General features: G+C 37.1%; 1 protein-coding gene across 1 annotated transcript in view; it reads right to left on the bottom strand.

Annotated features, from left to right (window-relative positions):
- PLCL1 (phospholipase C like 1 (inactive)) overlaps positions 1-20,920 on the bottom strand; it is a 353,159-nt gene that overhangs the window by 31,461 nt on the left and 300,778 nt on the right. Inside the window, 2 exon segments of the mRNA NM_001260854.1 lie at positions 17,277-17,386; positions 19,866-19,941. Of these exon segments, the coding sequence (NP_001247783.1) occupies positions 17,277-17,386; positions 19,866-19,941 (186 nt within the window).

Below are 20,920 nucleotides of genomic sequence, written 5' to 3'. Positions count from 1 at the left end.
GAAGACAAATGACAAACAGGCATATGAAAAGGTATTCCACAATACTGATCATCAGAGAAATGCAAACCAAAACTACAATGAGATATCATCTCACCCCAGTAAAACAACTTATATCCAAAAGACAGGCAATAAAAAATGCTGGTGAAGATATGGAGAAAAGGGAACCCTCATACACTGTTGGTGGGAATGTAAATTAGTACGGCCACTATGGAGAAAAATTTGGAGCTTCCTCAAAAAACTAAAAATAGAGCTACCATACAATCCAGCAATCCCACTTCTAGGTATATATTCAAAAGAAAGGAAATCAGTATATCTAAGAGTTACCTGCACTCTCAGGTTTATTGCAGCACTATTCATAATAGCCAAGATTTGGAAGCAACCTAAATGTCCATCTGCAGATGAATGGATAAAGAAAACGTCATAGTACATATAGACAATGGAGTACTATTCAGCCATAAAAAAAGATTGAGATCCTGTCATTTGCAACAACATGGATGGAACTGGAGGTCATTATGTTAATTTAAATAAGCTAGACACAGAAAAACAAACTTTACATGTTCTAAGTTATTTGTGGGAGCTAAAAATTAAAAGAATTGAACTCATGGACATAGAGAGTAGAAGGATGGTTACTAGAGGCTGGGAAGGGTAGTGGGGGATGAGGGGAGATGACGATGGTTAATGGGTACAAAAAAAGTTAGAATAAATAAGACCAAGTATTTGATAGCACAACAGAGTGACTATAGTCAGTAGTAATTTAATTGTATATTTAAAAATAACTAAAAGAGTATAATTGGTTTATTTAAAACACAAGGGATAGATCGTTGAGGGGATGGATAACTAATTTTCCATGATATGATTATTATGCATTGCATGACTGTACCAAAACATCTTATGTACCCCACAAATATATACACCTAGGTACCCACAAAAATTAATTTTTTAAAAAGAGTAGACCAGGAAAAATGAAACTCCCCAGAGGTTGAAGTAGGAAGAACAGGACAAAATTTTAACCCCATGAGAAAATGGAGCTGCCAAGAACTACAGAAATGCCCATCCTCCCAAATGACACATGGTGTCATCCAATGGTGACGGTGGACACAATGTCCAATATGAAGAACAAGCTTTGGTACACAGGCATGTACAGTTACATTGGACATCATGACTTTGGATATTAAGGACAGGTTTTGGAGTCACACAGATCAAAGTGTTCACCCACCCTCATGGCTTACTAGTTAGTCGCATCATCTTGAACAACTTGCAGAGCTTCTGTAATCCTGTTTCCTCATCTAAAACTCAGCACTGTACTAAGGCACAGTCCCCACCCTGAAGGAGCTGGATTTTGTATGAGAAAAAGACATAGGGACACATCATTAACATTTAGTGAGTCAGGATGGTGAGCACGGGAATAAAGTTGTGAATAAGATACAGATCTGGCACTAAACAGGAGATAATTTGGTTTTGATGAGAATTGCGGGGTGAGGGGTATGGAGGGACAAGAGCAGGGAAGGCTTCACTAGAAAGGCAATGGATAACCCTAGTGCTGGATCTGAGTGATGAAGAGGGGCTGGCGGGTGACTAAGGAGGGAAAGAACATCACAGTTGGCAGGAACAGCAGTGCGAAGGCATGGAATCCCAAAACTGTTTGGTATTTCTAAGAAACAGAACTGCGGGCATGGAGAATATAACATGGGAAGAGACCGGGGTAAGCAAAGACCCCATCACAGAGGACCTTCTATCGAGGTCAAGAACTTGGCATTTTTTCTTGAAGCTAACAGACTAACATCAAATCATTTCTCTCACTCAAGTCTTAGGCTTTTTAAAAGATTTATTTATTTTTAACTCTCTTAAATGAATTTAGAGCATTTTTCAGAAGATTAAATGAATTTAATTAAATTTTCTTACACAAGAAGGATGTATTAGATTTGAAAAGAGGACTGGATATTATTTTCCAAATGTCTACAGTTTCTGTTGTCAAGTTACAAACTGAATCAACTACGTTTGGTCGTCAAAACCAATCAAAGTTAAGATCTAGCTGAGTTACAATTGACATTTTCCTCATCTGATGTATGACTCTGGATTCTTGGGCTTCTCTACTGTGCTTCAGTACACAAATAACGATAGTTTCACAAGAAGACACACTACTGCATATGAATCCTTTTGAAGTGACTGAAGATTTATCCTAAATGTAAATCTTAGTAGGGAAAATCACTACATTAGACAATAATTATAATTAATGTAATAATAGTTAAAGACACTCAAAACTTCATGGAGAACAAAAGGCTAGAGATAGAACAATGCTTAGACTGACAACTTCATGGTAACTACATGACAAATCCAGAGGGCACTACTCACACACATACATTCAGTGGGAATGGCACCCCCTACAGTTGTGCGGTACACAACCGACATAGGAGTATGCAGCAGCTCTGGCCAATTCAGGGATTAGACTGTTAAACCTTATGCTGCAAAAGAGAAATGACAGACAAACTGGTATAGAAATGTCTAATCAAAAGCTCCAGGAAAATAATTCTGGTTGTGCTGATGTTTAACTTCAATGAAACTCATAAAGTTTCATGTAATTAATTTTCAAGGTTCCTGTAGTTCAGAGATCTCTATGAAAACTCTTCCCGGGTATCTCTGACAACACCGCCAAAGGAGCTGACCTTCCCAGGAGCTGTTATTTAAACAGTAAGGACAGTAGTAATCACTTTATTATTTGCTCCTCTCTCTCTGTCCTCTCTCTCTCTTTCTGACCAGAGAAGAATCTCTAGAACAAAATTATACTTCCTGAGATGAACCCAGCAATTTTTAAGGTGGTGTTTATTAAGTAGAGGATGACCGAATGATTCAGTATGGTTGATAAAACTGTGATTTAGTAGCAAAGACTCTATTTTTCAGAATTTAAAAATGTAATTTCCATCGTGATGGCATTTGTGATTATTATATTGCTTACACATTTTTATGCTTTTCATAAGAACAGCTGAGAACATATTTAGTTAACCAAAACCTCCAAGGAAAATTTCATTCCTCTATTATTGTTATTATCATATCTACATGTATTATTACAGAGCTTACAATAAGCAGGGTTTAATAAATGAGTTGTTTAATATAAGAAACCAGAGCCTATGATATAACACATACACAAACACACACTATGCATACATACAATTGTTCCTTTCGATGGTATTCTTCCTCTCCCAGGCTAAAATGTACTATTGATAAAGTAGAACAGGAAGGAAGTTGCTGGCTTTTTCCCTTGCTAGTTTCAGAGTACATGTAAGGACTCATGGACTGACTGAGAGGATACACAATATACATTGTTAAGAAGCTTCAGTCTCACTTACTCAAATTTAATACTAGGACATAGCTACCTCTAAAACATACTTTTTCATATACAAGACTTTATACGCTCGCTTTGTTTTTTAGCAGTCTTAGATATCAGTTTCTTGGTTGATAGCAAACCCACGATAAACAAGAACCTGTTTCCTGCAACATGTGTGGTAAGTGTGAAGAGCCATCTGGAAGGTAAGGGAATGAGGAAGTGGTGTGTAACCATCCATGATTTCACCAGCAAATAAACTGTATGTAACTCTCAAGTGTCTATAGGACTGTTAAAGCATATGTTCAAATTGTGCCCATCCAAGCAGTTTGGAGGAATACACTTGTTACAATAATGTACCACCAGAGAACATGAGTAATTCTAACGCATTTAACTTTCCCTTTCTATGTATCTTTGCTTACAAAAAAGTGAAGCCCAATTAAATCTGAGGAAAAAAAAGAGAAAAAAAACAGAAAATGACTGATACAGACTCATATTTCTGACCCAAGGAAATCAGAATTTGTTGCTGAAATCCAAGTTATATTTTGAGGGCATCCAGTATATTTTAAATGTATGTGAAAAACACATCTCTTAACACATGCTTAAGAAAAGGAGCTTAACTTTCTGAGACTAGATTTATTTGTAATTGATCAGGAACTTTTTTGACCCAAGAAAAGAATAATTCCCAGGCAACAGATTCACGAACCAATTTTATTCTAGTTTTTTTCATAATGCCAGCCGCTGAGTAGCAGACAACTGGGAGATCCAGAATATTCTAGTTGATTAAGGAATACCTCTGAGAGATTTGAATCGCAATATTTTTTCCCTGGAAAACATCGTAAAGCAATTTAAAAACTTTCCATCCCTCAGTACAACTGACTCAAAAATCCATTGAGAATAGTTATCTTTTGAATAAACACTCAAAGACTTTAGCTATTTTTAGAACACATAGCTTTGTCCTGGCAGATTTACAAATCCCATCATGAGGGATTAGTGCATTTCACTGTATAGGGAAGGATTCTCTTCTTTGTCTCTGAAACCCTGGAGCGTCTACGTAACTACTTGTTAACCTTTCCATAATATTATGCAATGATGCCAAAGTCTAATACTTAATTCTAAGTCATGGTTCTGTGAGAGTCTTTTCCTTCCAGAAGTTACCTTTTTTCAAAGCATTAATATAATTATAATAATGATCTGTATTTCCTGTCTTATTTAAATAGTTATCTGAAGAGTTATGTGTAAATTTTTATGAATCTAAACGTATTTTTAAAACTCCAAGGGGATATGTTTTTCAAAGAATCTATAATTAATCTCATAAAGCCATGAATTTTTCCTCAAAGGGAAAATTAATTATTCTGCATCCATAGATAGGTATCTTCACTTACCACAAATACTAAAAGTATCAATAATGTATGGAGAGTAATTAATAATACAAAATCATTTTATAAAAAGTGGGAAATGAGATAAAAAGATATATCCTTCTGGCCTATTACTATGAGTATGTAATCTCATATATGATGTTTCTTTGAGCACACTGTATCTACTTGAAATAAGAAATGTTTAATTAAACTCGAAAATAAACACTTATGACTCCAGGGTAACTTTCTTGCTGCTCCATAATTATGATCTTTTCAATGTGACTTTTAAAAAGTAGCATCTAATTTCATTATACTTAACCTAAATTATCCTTTAGATTTTTACATTTACATATATGTATGTACACATATACGTATATACACATAACATTTTATATATACACATGCATACATATATATTTATATGTATCTATTTTTATATATTTAATAAGTATATTTTTATATATTTATATGTATATATTTTATATATTTAATAATTTATATTTAATAAATTTATATATATATGAGATATGGCTTGGCTGTGTCCTCACTCAAATCTCAGCTTGAATTGTAATAATCCCCATGTGTCAAGGACAGGGCCAAATGGAAATAACTGAATCATGGGGTTGGTTTCCTCCATACTGTTCTAGTGGTGGTGAATAAGTCTCATGAGACCTGATGGTTTTATAAATGGGAGTTCCACTGCACAAGCTCTCTTGCCTGCCACCATGTAAGACATTCCTTTGCTCTTCTTCCATCTTCCGCCATGATTGTGAGACTTCCCCAGCCATGTGGAACTGTGAGTCCATTAAACATCTTTCTTTTATAAAGTAGCCAGTCTCAGGTATATCTTTATTAGCAGCATGAGAACAGACTAATACAATATATAAATGCACATGTTGACAATGTTCAACTTTATCTGAGCCCTGTGTTCCAGGAAATCAGGGATGGTTAAGAAATCCCCCCATCCTTTTGTGTTCCTCAAAAGACCTTACTTACTGCAAAGAACGCCTCTTCCCCATAGGACTCAGCTAAGACTCACGGAATCTCCCTTGTTTATCTGTAACAAGGCCAGACACAGACCTTTCAAATTCCCTTTCTTGCCTCATAAATTATTAGCTGAACTGTTTGTGTCCACTAACCAATCTGGACAAAATATTAATACCTATTACCTGGACTTGGCCAAACTTTAATTAGGCTACTCTCTTCCCCTTAGGCCCTGGAATTTTGACCCACTCTCACCCTAAGCCAGCACACAGCCTCTCCATAATCACCTCTTACCAAGAAAGGGCTGACCACAGGAAAGATGTTTCCTAACTGTAGGATCAACTGTGGGATCACGCTACCCACTCCCTCATATGTGCTTCTTTCTGACCTCCTTTGCCCTTCCCTGTAAAAGAAAAATCCTTTCTGCCTGGCCTTTCAAATGCTTATAGATCTTAAGGTAGGAACATTCTCCCTGTTACAATAGTTCCCCTATCACAGTAGTCCCCTCTCCTTATTGTGATAATTCTTTTGAACAGATTCTCTATCTAAATTCAGATTTGATTTTATTTGACAATGTCTGTGTTTGTACCATATCTGTGTGTGTGTGTATACACACACACACACACACACATTCAGAGAAGTGAAATCATTTTGCTCTGATTTGGGTTAACAATAAGGAAATTAGATAGATGTAGCCCATTTTTGTCTTCCTTGAGTAACAATATCAGAAAAGAAGCTTGTGACTATAAAACCTACAAGGGCTGTAAGAAACCAGAATGAAACAATTTGGTTATCAATGTTTTCTTTCCACTTATATCACTGTAAGAAATAGTTAATGCAGAGTAAAGACATCAAACTCACTTAAGCTACAACTCACCTTAGGCTAAAATTCTGTGTGTAAGAAAAAATTTTCTCTAAAGAAAATTTTCCTGAAAGAAAAGTAAGACCTTCAGTAACTTCACAAGTTGGAGCCAAGTCCTCTGGCCTATGATGCATCTATTCATTAGGATCCTGCCACTTTTGAATTATTCAGATTCATTATAACATGCAGCTTTCATCTGAAAAAAAAAAAGTGTACCTCCAAGAAATGCTAAATTTAGTTCTACTGGAGATAAAGTGGTGTGTGCTTCCATAATCATGTCAACAGCCTGGCTTTTATTTCTACTAAACTCCTGGGCAGCACAGCTGGGATGCAGCCACCCAAGGCAGAAATCTGGACACCATGTAACCAATCTGCCTATTGCTAAGAAGCATTAACATTCTATTTGAACTGTCCTATATAGTTAGATAAGAGCTATTTGAAATAATGTTTTAAACTTGTGGCTTTTCTTAAATTATAGATGAATCAATTATACTTCAAAAAATTTACCCATATATCTAACACTAATACTAATATTCTATATTATATAACTCTCTCTCTCTCTCTGCATCTTTTCAGCTTTAAATTGTAGATATTTCTCAAAAACCAACCTTATGAACATCCTCCTCTGCAACTATAAGCTATAAAATGAATTTTATGGATACACATGGTTATAAAACTTTGCCGCAGATTATATTTTAGAAGGTGGATGATTAAATTAATTTGTTATTAATATGGCCAGATTTGATATAATAACAAATTAGCCATAATGCTAATGAGTGGTAATTAAATGAGCAAGGCAGAAATTTAGACCTCCCTAGACCATGTTGAAGAGATCCAGCACATCTTTATTTTGATGTGTTTTCTTTTCACCATTATTTTCAAATTGTTTTGACAACCACACTCAAGTATCAAGATACAAGGCAGGGTTTTGGAATCTATGAAAGGCTAGAATATTTACTCACCGCTGAACCGGTATTTCCTCATGGAAGACTTCCCTGACCTCTCCGATTAGGTCAAACCCCATTGCACACTCTCATAGTGCCATGCACTTTTTAAAGGCACCCATCATAAGGACAAATCTAACACACATTGTGTGATTGTTAAGCGACAGCTTCCCCCACTAGACTGTCAGCTCTGAGACCAGAGGGCCACATTTTTATTCACCAGTACATTACCAAGCACAAAGCCTGTCACCCAGTAAAGATGCAACAGATACATTTGTTGAATTAATAAATTTGGTTTCACCAAAAATAAAATAAAAGTTTGTTAAATTATTATTTGCTCATTTATGGATTAGAAGCCTCATTTATGCATTGCACTTCCTTATCTATAAATGTCGATGTGGAAATAAATGAAATCACCTTCTTGAAGTGGGAGAGAAGGGTCTTTATTTTGCACTAATTAGCCAAACAATAACAATATTCTACAAATGTGTCTAGGAGCATCTTTTCAAATACCCAGTCCAGGGATAAATATATCAAACTTAGTTTATAACCCCCAGATAGATGTTATACCTTCTAAATGTATACTCTACACTTTATAAGGCCTAATAATATTTTCTTTTGTGTATAAAAATAATGGTACTGACACATGAGATTCAAGCTGTTTTTCTAGAACTGATCTATCCATTCTCTCCCTTCTGTCACCCACCTTCTTCCTGATAATCAATGATATCCATTGTAAAGCAGCTGGTTAAGATTCCAAGTGAGATTAGGGCTTACTAGGTTGAGTGAGACTAAACTGGCTGCCGTTGGAATAAGACCCTCAGTTTTAGCTTCATCCCTATTTTGACCCTCCCAGTTGCATTCACCAAATGTTTCTGGCTGTTACCATAACTCTTTGCCAAAATTCCAACATTCTTTTTAAAAGTTTAATAGACAAAAAAAAAATTAAAATAAATTTTACAACAAAATGAAAATTGAAGAAGTAAATGTTGCCTAGAGAAGACACAGAATAGATTCTGCTCTAACTCCTCAGTTGATAAAGGGCAGATTGTAGGTCTGAACAGTAGAACTGTGGCTGTGGAGGAGGGGGCATGAGGAAGGAATATGAAAGGAGTATAGCCTTTGTAAAGTTTTTGCTAGAGGCATGGCTCTTAAACTTCCTCTGTCCCATCAAGAAATGGCAGCTGGCAATGTCCATACTAAAAGCCAATGAAGAGCAAAGCTGTCCAAGAGAAACAAGAGGAGGCTGACTGGGCTCTCAGGGGTCCTGGGTCTGGTCTTCTGCTTTGGTATTGTTGCTGTTTTGCTTTGCTTTCATGATTCTCAATTATACCTGTCCAAGGACTCAACTGTATCCATTCGCTCAGGGGTGATCAGGCCCTGGGAAGCTGATTCATGCTAACCAAGCTCACAGGAGATGGACCAATAAAAAAGGAAGTTAACTGATTTACTTACAAAGAGAAATGTGACTACCGGGCAGATGGAACTAGTTATGTCACTTGGTCAATTCATTCTATTTCTCACTAGAAAAGTATACCTGGGAAACTAGATTGAGAAAAAAGAGTTGCTTTGTAAATATAGTGTGAATAAATTATTATCAAGCTACACTCTCTCACTGTAGCTTTCTGCACTAACCACTGACTACTGACAGTAGGCATATTCTGTCAAGGTGATTGAAATAGTCATACTAGATGGATAGGACACTCACTCCCTTAGATAAGTAAAATAATAAATATAAAGCACTTGGTAGGATAGTTAATACATAGTAAGTGCTCAGTAAATACAAACCATTATTATTATGGTGTGCAAGTATTTTGACAATATAGCATAGTGGGATGACAACATGGCCTTTAGAATTAAATCCTTGCTCCATCACACTTCCTATATGCCAATGGGAAGGTTCTTAACCTCTTGAGCCTCATTTCCCCCATCTGTAAAATGAGTATAATAGGAGTAATTTTACAGGGTTATCCTTAAAAGTAATTAAAATGTTGATTATTGTAAGTACTGAATGTTCATTTTTATTAATAAAAATAACAAACACTCGTATAGCATGTGCCAGATACTGTTTTATATATATTTACTCATTTAGTCCTCATTATAACCCTAGGAGGTGGGGATAGTTGAAGAACCTGTCACTAGTAGACCGTATTTACCAATATCTGCTCCTCTTCCCTGAGAAGGTTTACATTTGTCCCACTCCACTGAAATCAGACTTGACTGTGGCTTGCTTTGACCAGTCAAATGTGAGTGGAAGGGACATGTGACTCTACTGGGCAGAAGCTTTTAAAGCCCATTTTTCATCCCTACCTCTGGGATTGCAGAAGTGTTTGCTGGGATGGAGTCCCCATTAGCCTGTGTTCCTGAGTGACCATTACTTACCTGTGATGGACACGTAGTACAAGCAAGAAATAAGTCATTGTGTTATATTGCAGCAGATTTTCAGATTTTGGTTACTATAGCACAACCCAGCATACCCCAATTGATACAAGAGCGTAGAGACAAAACAAAATTTTCCCAAGGACACACAGCTAGGAAGTGTCTGGTTGCAGCGTCTGTACACTAAATCACTTTGCCTGCTGTTTCTCAATAATTGATAGTATAATAATATCAATATTAAGAATGGTTTATTATTAAAGCATTATTGTTGTTATTTGGAGGTCTGTTTCTAGACTTGTAAATATGTGCTTTTTTCTGAATACTCAAAAGGAATCCTAGCCTTTCTCTAGATTCTACAGCAACAACAGCTGGCAGATGCCAGAGACACCACCGGAAAAGTTCTCAATGGACAATGTAGATGACAGTGGGCATGTTCCTTCTTTATATACCCTCAGACAGCTCCCAAAGGCACAGTCACTATGTCTGTTAGAAGAGCCTGGTCTGAACATTCACACTAACAGCCCCCTCTCCACAGTATCTCATAGAATGATTTTAAATATCTATGGCCAGTAAGTGAAGGGTAGCCCACTTCTCACTCTCACTCAGCTTTCAGAGATGGATGCTTCTCCTCATACTTCTTTTCTCATTAGCCCATCATCTGTTTCCTTTCTTTTGTCTCTCAACAATGAACAGAGACTTCAAATGTGTTTTCAGGCTCTGACTGAAAGCATATTTCTTTGACAGTGAAATTACAATGACATCCATGTAATTTCCCCTATGTAGCAAGATTCCCCAGAACTGTGAGGTCCTGAAATTTGGGAATTCTGCGAGGGAATCTGCCTGGGTTAGAAACACAACTACACGTGGAGAAGTGAGAAGCTTCAATCTCGGCTCTTCCCACGGAAATTGAAAATGTTTTAGATAAAAGCAGAAAGAGCAAAGGCTTAAGTAGTGATAAAAGGCAAAAGCGTTAGGGGGAAAAATAACAGTCACATATACTAAACATAAATTTATAAAAGCAGCCCAGAATCGTGGCACACATTGGAATCCATTAAATTATAAGTTGGAAATCTATCCAGGAAAAGTGTAAATACATATTTAATAGGAATGACCATTGAAGGGGTAATAGTTTCATTCATTTTTTATTTATTGCCTGTTATTCAACTAGTAATCAATGAAATTCATGAATAAATAAGAAGGGTAGCTACTTCTTAACCCTTTTATTTCTTCTTTAAGCCCTAGTGATTGCATACTTCATAGTTTTTCCTTTGTAATAAAATACTTGTTAATTATATTTCTTTAATATTATTTTTATATATCTGTACTTGACACTTCTCCAGCCTGCTAAAACTGATTTTTTCATAAAACCTTTAAAAACACAAAGTAATAAAATTTAGTTTCTTAAAGGAGCCGACAGGACAAGGTAGCAAAATACATATTGGGAAAGCTCACTAGAATGCTCCCCTTGGGTTCTTTCTGATTTCAGTTTTATAGATGTGATCACCTTTACAATGCAGTTGGTTTTCTACTTAAAAAGTCAAATCACTCTGGATAGAGTTCAAGACTTTAGATGAATTCCACTTCATTGCAAATAGCATTTTATCAGTGATATAGTGTAAGTCCACATCTTGCTCCCAAGAGATCCTCAGAACTCTCATGAGTGAAACACTTCCAAAATTACTAACAACGTACTAGAATATGTTGGCTATGTAAGTGAAGTTGTAGTATCCCTTTCTGAAAGCCTTAAAAAAACAGGGGAAAAATTTCCATTGTGAGTTTTAATATTTTGCTAACAACCAAATTTCTATAGTTTGAATGTTTGTGTCCCTTCCAAAATTCATGTTGGAACTTAATCCCCAATGCAATAATATCAAGAGGTGAGGCCTTTAGGAGGTGATTAGTGCTTTATAAAAGGGCTGAAGGGAACTATCTAGGCCCTTTTGCCTTATTTTGCCTTTCTTTCCCTTTGGCCATTTGAGGAGACACCATTCCTCCCCTCCAAAGGACGAAGCAAGAAGTCACCATCTTGGAAGGAGAGACTGTGCTATCACCAGACACCAAACCCACTCCTGCCTTGATCTTGGATTTCCCAGCCTCAAGAACTGTGAGAAATAAATTTCTGTTGTTTATAAATTACCCAGTCTCACGTATTTTGTTATATTAGCACAAACAGACTAAGACACAAAACTCATTTTTGAAGGACATCATGGAGAAGAAACAGAGGGAAAGGTCTGTTAACATGTGAGGGTGGAATGGAATGGAGTTATTTTGATTCAGTGATTGTCTTGAAAAGGTACTGAGGACTGAGTCATCCTATCATCCTAAATAAATACAGTGGCTATGTAAGGAGACCAATTTTGTGTACAATAGTGAAAAAGAAAGAAAGGAAGAGGAAATTGACTGCTACAGTTGGATATAGACATATGGCAAAAGTGTGGAAAAATGCAAAAGATACGCTAAGCAAGTCCCTACACTGGACCCATGTAGGTGCTAGAATATGAATTAAAGAAAAACACAAGTATGGGATCTTCCAGAACCACCTTGATTTCAGTTTCCTTGCTAAATACTAAGTCCTGGTCTCTGGAACAATTTGGACACTGTAATTATAATTCTTATTCATTATATTGTAGAGTTAGTCATGTTTATTTCTGCAATTTTTTCTCCAGCTTCCCTGTCATTTTTAATATCAGATAAATGTAATATTGAACTGCAGAAAACACTAAACAATTTATTTTTCAGTCTCAGCTCAATTTACTCTAAAGCCTATGCCCCTTTGCACCACTCCATGCTGTCAATCCCCCAACTGGCTGAGGGCACATTTCTCATTTTTTTCCAGCTCCTTCCTTACTTATTGGAAATTACACTGGAATTAAATATTTTTTAGAAATATAAACCAACATATTTAACCAGTATTGGTTAATTCCCACTCTCTCTCTCTAGATAGTGGGGAATACTAGTCTAAATCATGTATAAGGAAACTTTTTCAGTAGGCAATGCAGAATTGTATAGGTAAGTCATGCCACAGCCTCCTAATTCAGTGATAATGTCTTTCCAGGATGGTTATTAATCATTCAACCACCTGGAAGCAAGGGTAAATTGAATCTAGTAAACTTATAAACAAAGAGTATTTATTAAAAGACTTTGAGGAGCTCAGAAAATCAACAGCAAGGCTAGAGAATCAATTAGGAACCAAGTATTTCAGATCTAAGGCATAAGAACTAAAGGAAGAATCTTACAGAAAAAGATGTCTTCTTAGAGCAGCACCACTGGAATAAAAAGTCTTCAACAGAGCCCAGGTTCTTTTTCTCTCAGCTAACGATTCAAACTCAGAGGAGGTCATTTGTCCAGTTCTTGAGGAAAGGACACCAGATTAACAGGCCCCAAACTCAATGGAGGAGAAGAAGGAGCTATAGGAAGTATGGAAATATTCTCTACTCTTGTTGAGTTGTAGTCCACTACTCTGGTGCTCAAGCTGAAATACCAGCAGCTAGTATGTGAGTTATAATAATAGAAGATCAATTCTGTCTGAAAAGCTTTCTCTTGGAATAATTTGAACAGCATTTGCTCATTCACATCTAGCAATAAGCTTCTGTCACTAAACCAGACACATTAACAAATCTCTGACAACACTAAGTGGCCTTAAGTCAGAAGTTAACAAAGAAACAAAAATAACAAAAACTAGTTCCTCCATGTTCATCCTCACCTGGCAAACAAACAAAACTAACAGCCAACATATATACTGTCTAGTTTTCTGCATTGTGACTTACATCTTTTGTATGTATTATCTCATTTAATTCTCACAAAATCTGGGATGTAGGTATTATTACCACCCTGAGGGAGATTATATAACTTGGCTAGTCTCACCACTGTCAGGTAATCACACGGGGCCTGCATTCTTATTTCTGCACTAGGCTGCCTGAACCCAACGGGACTGATATGGTTTGGCTGTGTCCCCACCCAAATGTCATCTTGAATTGTAGTTCCCACAATCCCCATGTGTTGTGGGAGGGACCTGGTGGGACGTACTCAAATCATAAGGGAGGTTACCCTCATGCTGTTCTCATAATAGTGAGTGAGTTCTCACAAGATCTGATGGTTTTATAAGGGGCTTTTCCACCTTTTGCTCAGCACTTCTCCTTGCTGCTGCCATATGAAGAAGAACATGTTTACTTCCTCTTCCACCATGATTGTAAGTTTCCTGTGGCCCTCTCAGCTATGCTGAACTGTGAGACAATTAAACCTCTTTCTCTTATAAATTAATTACCCATTATCAGATATGTCTTTATTAGCAGCATGAGAAAAGACTAATACAGGGACTCAGCCACATGGATGGAGTTTTAGAGGAGGCAGAACAGTGTAGTGGATAGAACCATGGGCATGAGTTAAAAATTGCAGGCTGGCCATTTACTAGCTGTGTGACTCCAGGCAAGAAACTTCAACCCCCCACAAGCCTCAATTTCCTCATTTGTGAGATGGAGAGAGTCCTACCAGAGTCAGCATGTCATGTTGCAAGATTGCACTGTTGTGGCAAGGAAGAAAGGGGAAATGTCTATAAAGTACCTAGCCTTGAGTGCTGATCACAAATTAAGTGCTGAACAATCGATGGCCATTATTACATGTCTGTCTCTCCTTATAGACTAGTCTTAGAGACCCAGGTAATCTTCTTGTTATTTGAATCCCTAGTACCTTTCTGTGATTGGTACATTAACAAGCCCATATAAAATCTTCTGAATATAAAGTGTTTATATCAGGGTTCACACTGCCACATTATAATCTAGGGTTATAATAAGCACCTCTTTAACACTACAGCTCTAGGTCATCCCTGCTCCTTAAGCAAATGATGCCTTATCCATCCCCCTCCTCCACCGGCCTCAGACTGCTAACTTCATGAGGTCAGGGTCTGCATCTCGTGATCTCCATGTATCCCTCAATGCCTAACACAGAGCCCAATGCATAGTAGGGGCTTATCACTTGTGGACTGAATTTTTAATAGACATTTGTAATATGTTTTACAGTTAACCTAACACTTTCACATAAACATGGGCAGTATCTCTGCAGCACAGGTTAAAGACATAGGGTCTGGAGCCAGACTACCTGAGCTCAGACTTTAGTTCCACCATTTACTAGCTGAGCAGCCTAAGGAAATATACACAGACTTGCAATGCCTCTGTTTTCTCACCTGTAAAATGAGATTAATAACAATACTGAGGTGGTGTGAGTGTTAAATTGTTAATTCATATAAACCTCATAAAACAGTACCTAGCACAAAATGAGTGTTCTTTAAATGTCAGCAATTATTAATTTTTGTAGCTATTTTTCTCCCATTTAGCTGTAAAGAATATATTCCGTCTGCCTAAATCATTTCTCTTTTCATGTAAGAAAATATAAAAGGTACCATATTTACTTCAAAATCCTAAAATTAATGTGCAGCAGAGAGCAAATCATATTCTCAAGAAAATTACTTCCAAAGCTATTTGCAAAAAGAAATGTATTTATAGGAACTGTTCTTAAAATAAAAATCCTCAATGGCCCTAGATATTCTGTACTTTGTCTCTTCGAAATCATTTGTGTTGGAACCTTCCCCAGAAGCATTTGTCATTATTCTTTCCACAAATAAGAACAGCCATATTAACTTGAATGTAAGTGTTCATGTGAGTAAACACACACACACACACACACACCAGGCAAATTAATCTTGCACATGGGCTGTACCCTGTCTGCACCAAAAACCTCATTGCCTCATTAAGGCAAAAACCATGTCAATTCCAGTATGCAGCTCCCCATCTCCTAGAGTATGAACCTAGAGATCAAGCCACACATTCTTTAAGGCATCACATGACCCAACTTCAAACGATACTACAAGGCTACAGTAATCAAAACAGCATGGTATTGGTATAAAAACAGATATATAGACCAATGGAATAGAATAGAGAGCCCAGAAATAATGCTGCACACCTACAACCATGTCATCATCAATAAAGTCAACAACAACAAGCAATAGAGAAAAGACTTCCTATTCAATAAGTGGTGCTGGAACAACTAGCTAGTCATGTGCAGAAGATTGAAATTGGAAGCTAACCTAGGAAATAGCATTCTGGACATAGGACCTAACAAAGATTTCATGACAAAGACACCAAAAACAATTGCAACAAAAACAAAAATTGACAGTGGGACCTAATTAAAGAACTTCTGCATAGCAAAAGAAACTATCAAGACAGCAAAAAAACAACCTACAGAATGGGAGAAGGTATTTGCAAACTATGCATCCAACGAAGGTCTAATGTTCAGAATTTATAAGGAACTTAAATTAACAAGCAAAAAATAAACAACCCCATTAGAAAGTAGGCAAAGGACATGAACAGACACTTTTCAGCAGAAGACACACACGCAGCCAACAAGCATATAAAAAGGTGTTCAACATCACTAATCCTTAGAGAAATGCAAATTAAAACCACAATGAGATACCATCTCACAGTCAGAATAGCTAAAAATCAGAAAATAACACATACTGGCAAGGTTGTGGAGAAAAGTGAATGTTTATACAATGCTGGTGAGAATGTAAATTCTTTCAACCACGTGGAAAGCAGTGTGACAATTTCTCAAAGAACTTAAAACAGAATTATCATTTGACCCCAGCAATCCCATTAGTGGGTATATACCCAAAGGAATATAATTCCTTCTACCATAAAGACACATGGACACCTAATGTAAATGACGAGTTGATGGGTGCTGACGAGTTGATGGGTGCAGCACACCAACATGGCACAAGTATACATATGTAACAAACCTGCACGTTATGCACATGTACCCTAGAACTTAAAGTATAATAATAATAAATAAATTTTAAAAAAAAAGACACATGGACATGTCTGTTTGTCACAGCACTATTCACAATAGCAAAGCATGGAACCAACCTACATGTCCATCAACAGTGAACTGGATAAAGAAAATGTGGTACATATACACCACAGAATACTACACAGCCATAAAAAATAATAAGATCATGTCCTTTGCAGCAACATGGATGGAGCTGGAGGGCATTATCCTAAGCAAATAATGTAGAAACAGAAAACCAAATACCATATGTTCTCACTTGTAAGTGGGAACTAAACAATGAGACCACATAGACACAAAGAGAGGAACAGCAGACACCAGGGCCTACTTGAGGATGGAGGGTGGGAGGAGACAGAGGGTCAAAAAACTACCTACTGCATACTATGCTTATTACTTGGGTGATGAAATAATCTGTACTGCAGCCCCCTGTGACATGCAGTTTACCTATATAACAAACCTGCACATGTAACCCTGAATCTAAAGTAGAGGTTAAAAAATCCAAACCATCATATTTAATCCTTGACATTTCTCTACACATTGGAAAGATGAGGAGGAGAAAAGCAAAGGCAGAGGGGACTTCTGAATGTTTCATCTACCTTCAATACTGTAATGTTCCAAGCAAAGCTCTCGGTTGCTTTGTTGAGTTTTCTTCCCTTCAAGCCTTCTTTTGCCCCCAAATTATGAAGTTCTTCATGGAACTCCATCCCTTTGAAGAAAGAATGCATAAGAAATCTGAGTATATATCTCAGAAAAATGGGCATCTTATAATGAAAATATTATCAGTAAAATATAATTTCACATTCCTGTCTTCTCATAATTTCCAAATCCCTAAATTGAATCATCCTTTTCATTCTGTTCATCCCACCAAGTAGTGTCCTTATGCACAAATTGACAATAGTCAATGCATTGGACTAAATTGCATTTAAAACAGCCAGGAGCCATAAAAAATGTCATGAGAAGTAAAAAAGTAAATTCCATGGGTCCAAAAAAATAGGAAGAGTGAATAAGACCTAGTATTTAATAATACAATAGGATGACTACAATCAGTAATAATTTAATTGTACTTTTAAAAGTAACTAAAACATTGTAATTGGAATGTTTGTAACACAAAAGAGAAATGCTTGAGGGGATGGATACCTCATTTTTCATGACATAATTGTTACACATTACATGCTTGTATCAGAACACCTCATGTACCCTAAAAATATATACACCTCTGTACCCATAAAAATTAAAAATTTAAAAAAAAATTATTAAGTAAATAAGAAGCAAATTATTCCAACAGGTTACATCGACCTTGTTTGTCCTCTTCCTGGTTTATGCATGAAATGATCTGATGTGTCCATGGCAACCATATGCGAGGAATGCATATGTCTTATTTTTCTTTATGAACCATCCCTGTGGCTTAATAGTAGGCCCTGGAGCCCACATAGATAACAATAAGTAATTAGCAATGTTGACTAAAAATAAAAAGACTCTTTTAAAAATACCATTCTGGGAAACACCCAAGTGTTTCAGATTTGGGAATGACCTTAAAGTGTTTTTAGCTCAACCATCTACTTGAGCTTGAAGATTATGAAAACCATCACCATCATGTTTCTTCAGCCTTTGTCTTAGCACCTTAAAGATGGAAGTCACATTCTCTTATGAACAGCTCATTCCATCTTCGGAAAGCTATGACTGATATCGAGTCATAGCTTCCCTGGAACTTCTTCTCCTTCCCTGGAACTTCTACTCCTTGGTGCTAGCAGGATGCAGACCAAAAAGCTCTAAACTCTTTTCTACAGTGCAAGCTTTTGGATATTTGAAGAAAGATATTGGGTAAAATCCCTTTAAGTCTTCTCTAGGTTAACCATTCGAACATATTCAGCTTACCAATGAAACTCTTCTTTAAGGATGGCATCCAAGCAAGGCCACTGCATTGCCCAGTTTCCTGGAGCTGAGCTCTGTGGGAACCTGCCTCCAGGAGTGAACACTATGCTCAAAAGCTTGGAGAAGCCCACATGAGGTCAGGGATCTACCACCATTCTCTTTGTTCTAGTTTTTATATTTTTATTAATGCAGCCTAAGACCACGTTAACTTTCCTGGTGCTAACATCACAAACATAGTGCATAGTAAAGAACAGGAGTGTGGAGTCCAGCTCTACCACTTACTAGCTATGTGAGCCTAGGGAAGACCCTGACATCTCTGGGCTTCAATTTCCTCACTGGTGACTTGTGGTTAACAAGTGGGTTTACCTCATGGGATTGAGGTAAAGTTTAAGTGAATCAATACATATAAAGACCTCAGAGCAGTGCCTGGCATCATGTAAGTATCAGGTATTATTATTTTTGTGCTTCCTGTCAACAGAAACATCTAAGCCTGCTGGTCAGTCAGTGAAAAACACCATTTTAAAAGTTTGGTCTGAATTCATAGGGCAGCTCCACCACGTGTTGATATGGGACCTAGGGTAAGTCACTCGGTCTCTCAGAATTTCAGGTGCCTCATCTATAAATCTGATATAATGATGATTACTTTGCAGAGTTGTCATAAGTAAAACAGTGTGTGCTTGGTATAGCATATGCATATGTATCAAGCAGTTGCTACTGTTGTCGTCTTCCTCGTCATAATCATTATCATCATTATCATGTGTGTGGATAGAGAAGGCTGTGGATCCAGAAGATGAAAGCACAAGGGTATGGATGAAGGTGAACAGAAATAAACAAGTGCACTCTCACAGATATGTGACTCATCTCATACTTAAAAAGAAAGAACAAATCTAAATCTAAAGTGAAGACTAGTAATGGGGCGCAAGCCTAGAAGACTAATAGGATTTTGGTTCCAATTGTAAAATTGAAGTGGGTTTTAAGGGACTGTATGGAATCATAGCTTCAATACCAGCAGTAGAAGATTTTGATGGGGTTCCAAACAACAAAACTAGATTCAGAAACCCTCATCCCTCTAGACATCTTCAGATACCACCCCAACCCTGTATACTCACATACAACCCACCTATTATCACTTGGATTTCGTCTGTACTAAACAAAGACTAAAGTGTAACTTAAAGTATAGTTAAGCAATGCTATAAAATAATTGAATTTTAAGAGAAGCAGCAGAAAGTTTTTGAAAAAAAATCTACCAAGAATTATTATAATTTCTAAACAAAGTAGAAAAAAAAAACAGAAAAAAAAATAAAAACAGTTACCTGCTTTCTGACACTGTACAATCTTTTCCTGGACTGTGTCTGCCATTTCTATGAGAAACCGGCTCTCTTGAATCATCTGTTACAAAACAAACATCAAAAAGGTGGTTGTCAGAATCCTTGAACTGGCTCATTGGGAAGATGACATACAGAAAGACCCACGTGATACCTCCAGTAACAGGAAGCCATAGTCTCACCACAACAGATGGGATGGGAAGGATGAGCTCTGTTCCAACCCCCATTCATCCTAACACTGAGGCTAGTGTCACCTTCCTTATGATTACTCCTTTGTGTAACACGCTTGGCACACAGTGGGCACCAAATAAGTAGCTGTCGAATAAATGTACATACATTCCTTATGTCCCAGGTCATAATCATAAATACCTAATTCCACTCCCTTAACACCAAAGATTACTGCAATATCAAGGCAAGTGGTATTGGAACATAATAGCAATGAGAACAAGAATAGGGTTGTTTATCCTTCCAGAGGCAGCAAAGTCACCCTTAAAAATATTATCTGCTCCATTTTATCCTCCCTGTCTCTCCCCCACCCCACTCCCACCAAAAAATGAAGTATCTCCTATCTTCTCCAAATTCTCTCAAAGCTCCCTGTGTAGCACTCAAAGGTGGGTTTGAAGTCAGCTACCAGCAGGCTCTGGTCCTTCCCATCTCACTCCTTCCTAAATGCCACTTCCAGAATCATCATCCAAAAGTACAGTACTAACTAATTCTCGGCTTTGTCATTTTCTCCCTTGCTTACTGAATGAAGTAAAATTTTTCTAACCTAGAGCTATGGTGTTCCAGTTCCCCTAAGTCTCATATGACATGGATGAATCACGCTTCTCTAAACACACCCTACTTGTTCCTCCTCCCACACATTTTTCTGTTAGGGAAGCCTTCTTAAGCCATCTCCCCTGATCAAAATCCTGACAGGCCTCAAAGCTCACTTCAGTGCCTTCTTCTCTACTTGTTTCCTGATTTCCGCTTCTGTCTCCTTCTCACTCCCCATATTCCCAAAACATTCTATTTTTTAAATCTGTTCATGGAATTTTTTATTT

This window comes from Macaca mulatta, chromosome 12 (genome assembly GCF_049350105.2).
Source record: "Macaca mulatta isolate MMU2019108-1 chromosome 12, T2T-MMU8v2.0, whole genome shotgun sequence".
In the NCBI taxonomy this organism is placed as follows: Eukaryota; Metazoa; Chordata; class Mammalia; order Primates; family Cercopithecidae; genus Macaca; species Macaca mulatta.
Note: the sequence above shows the minus strand (reverse complement) of the source record. Positions and strands in the feature narration are given on the sequence as shown.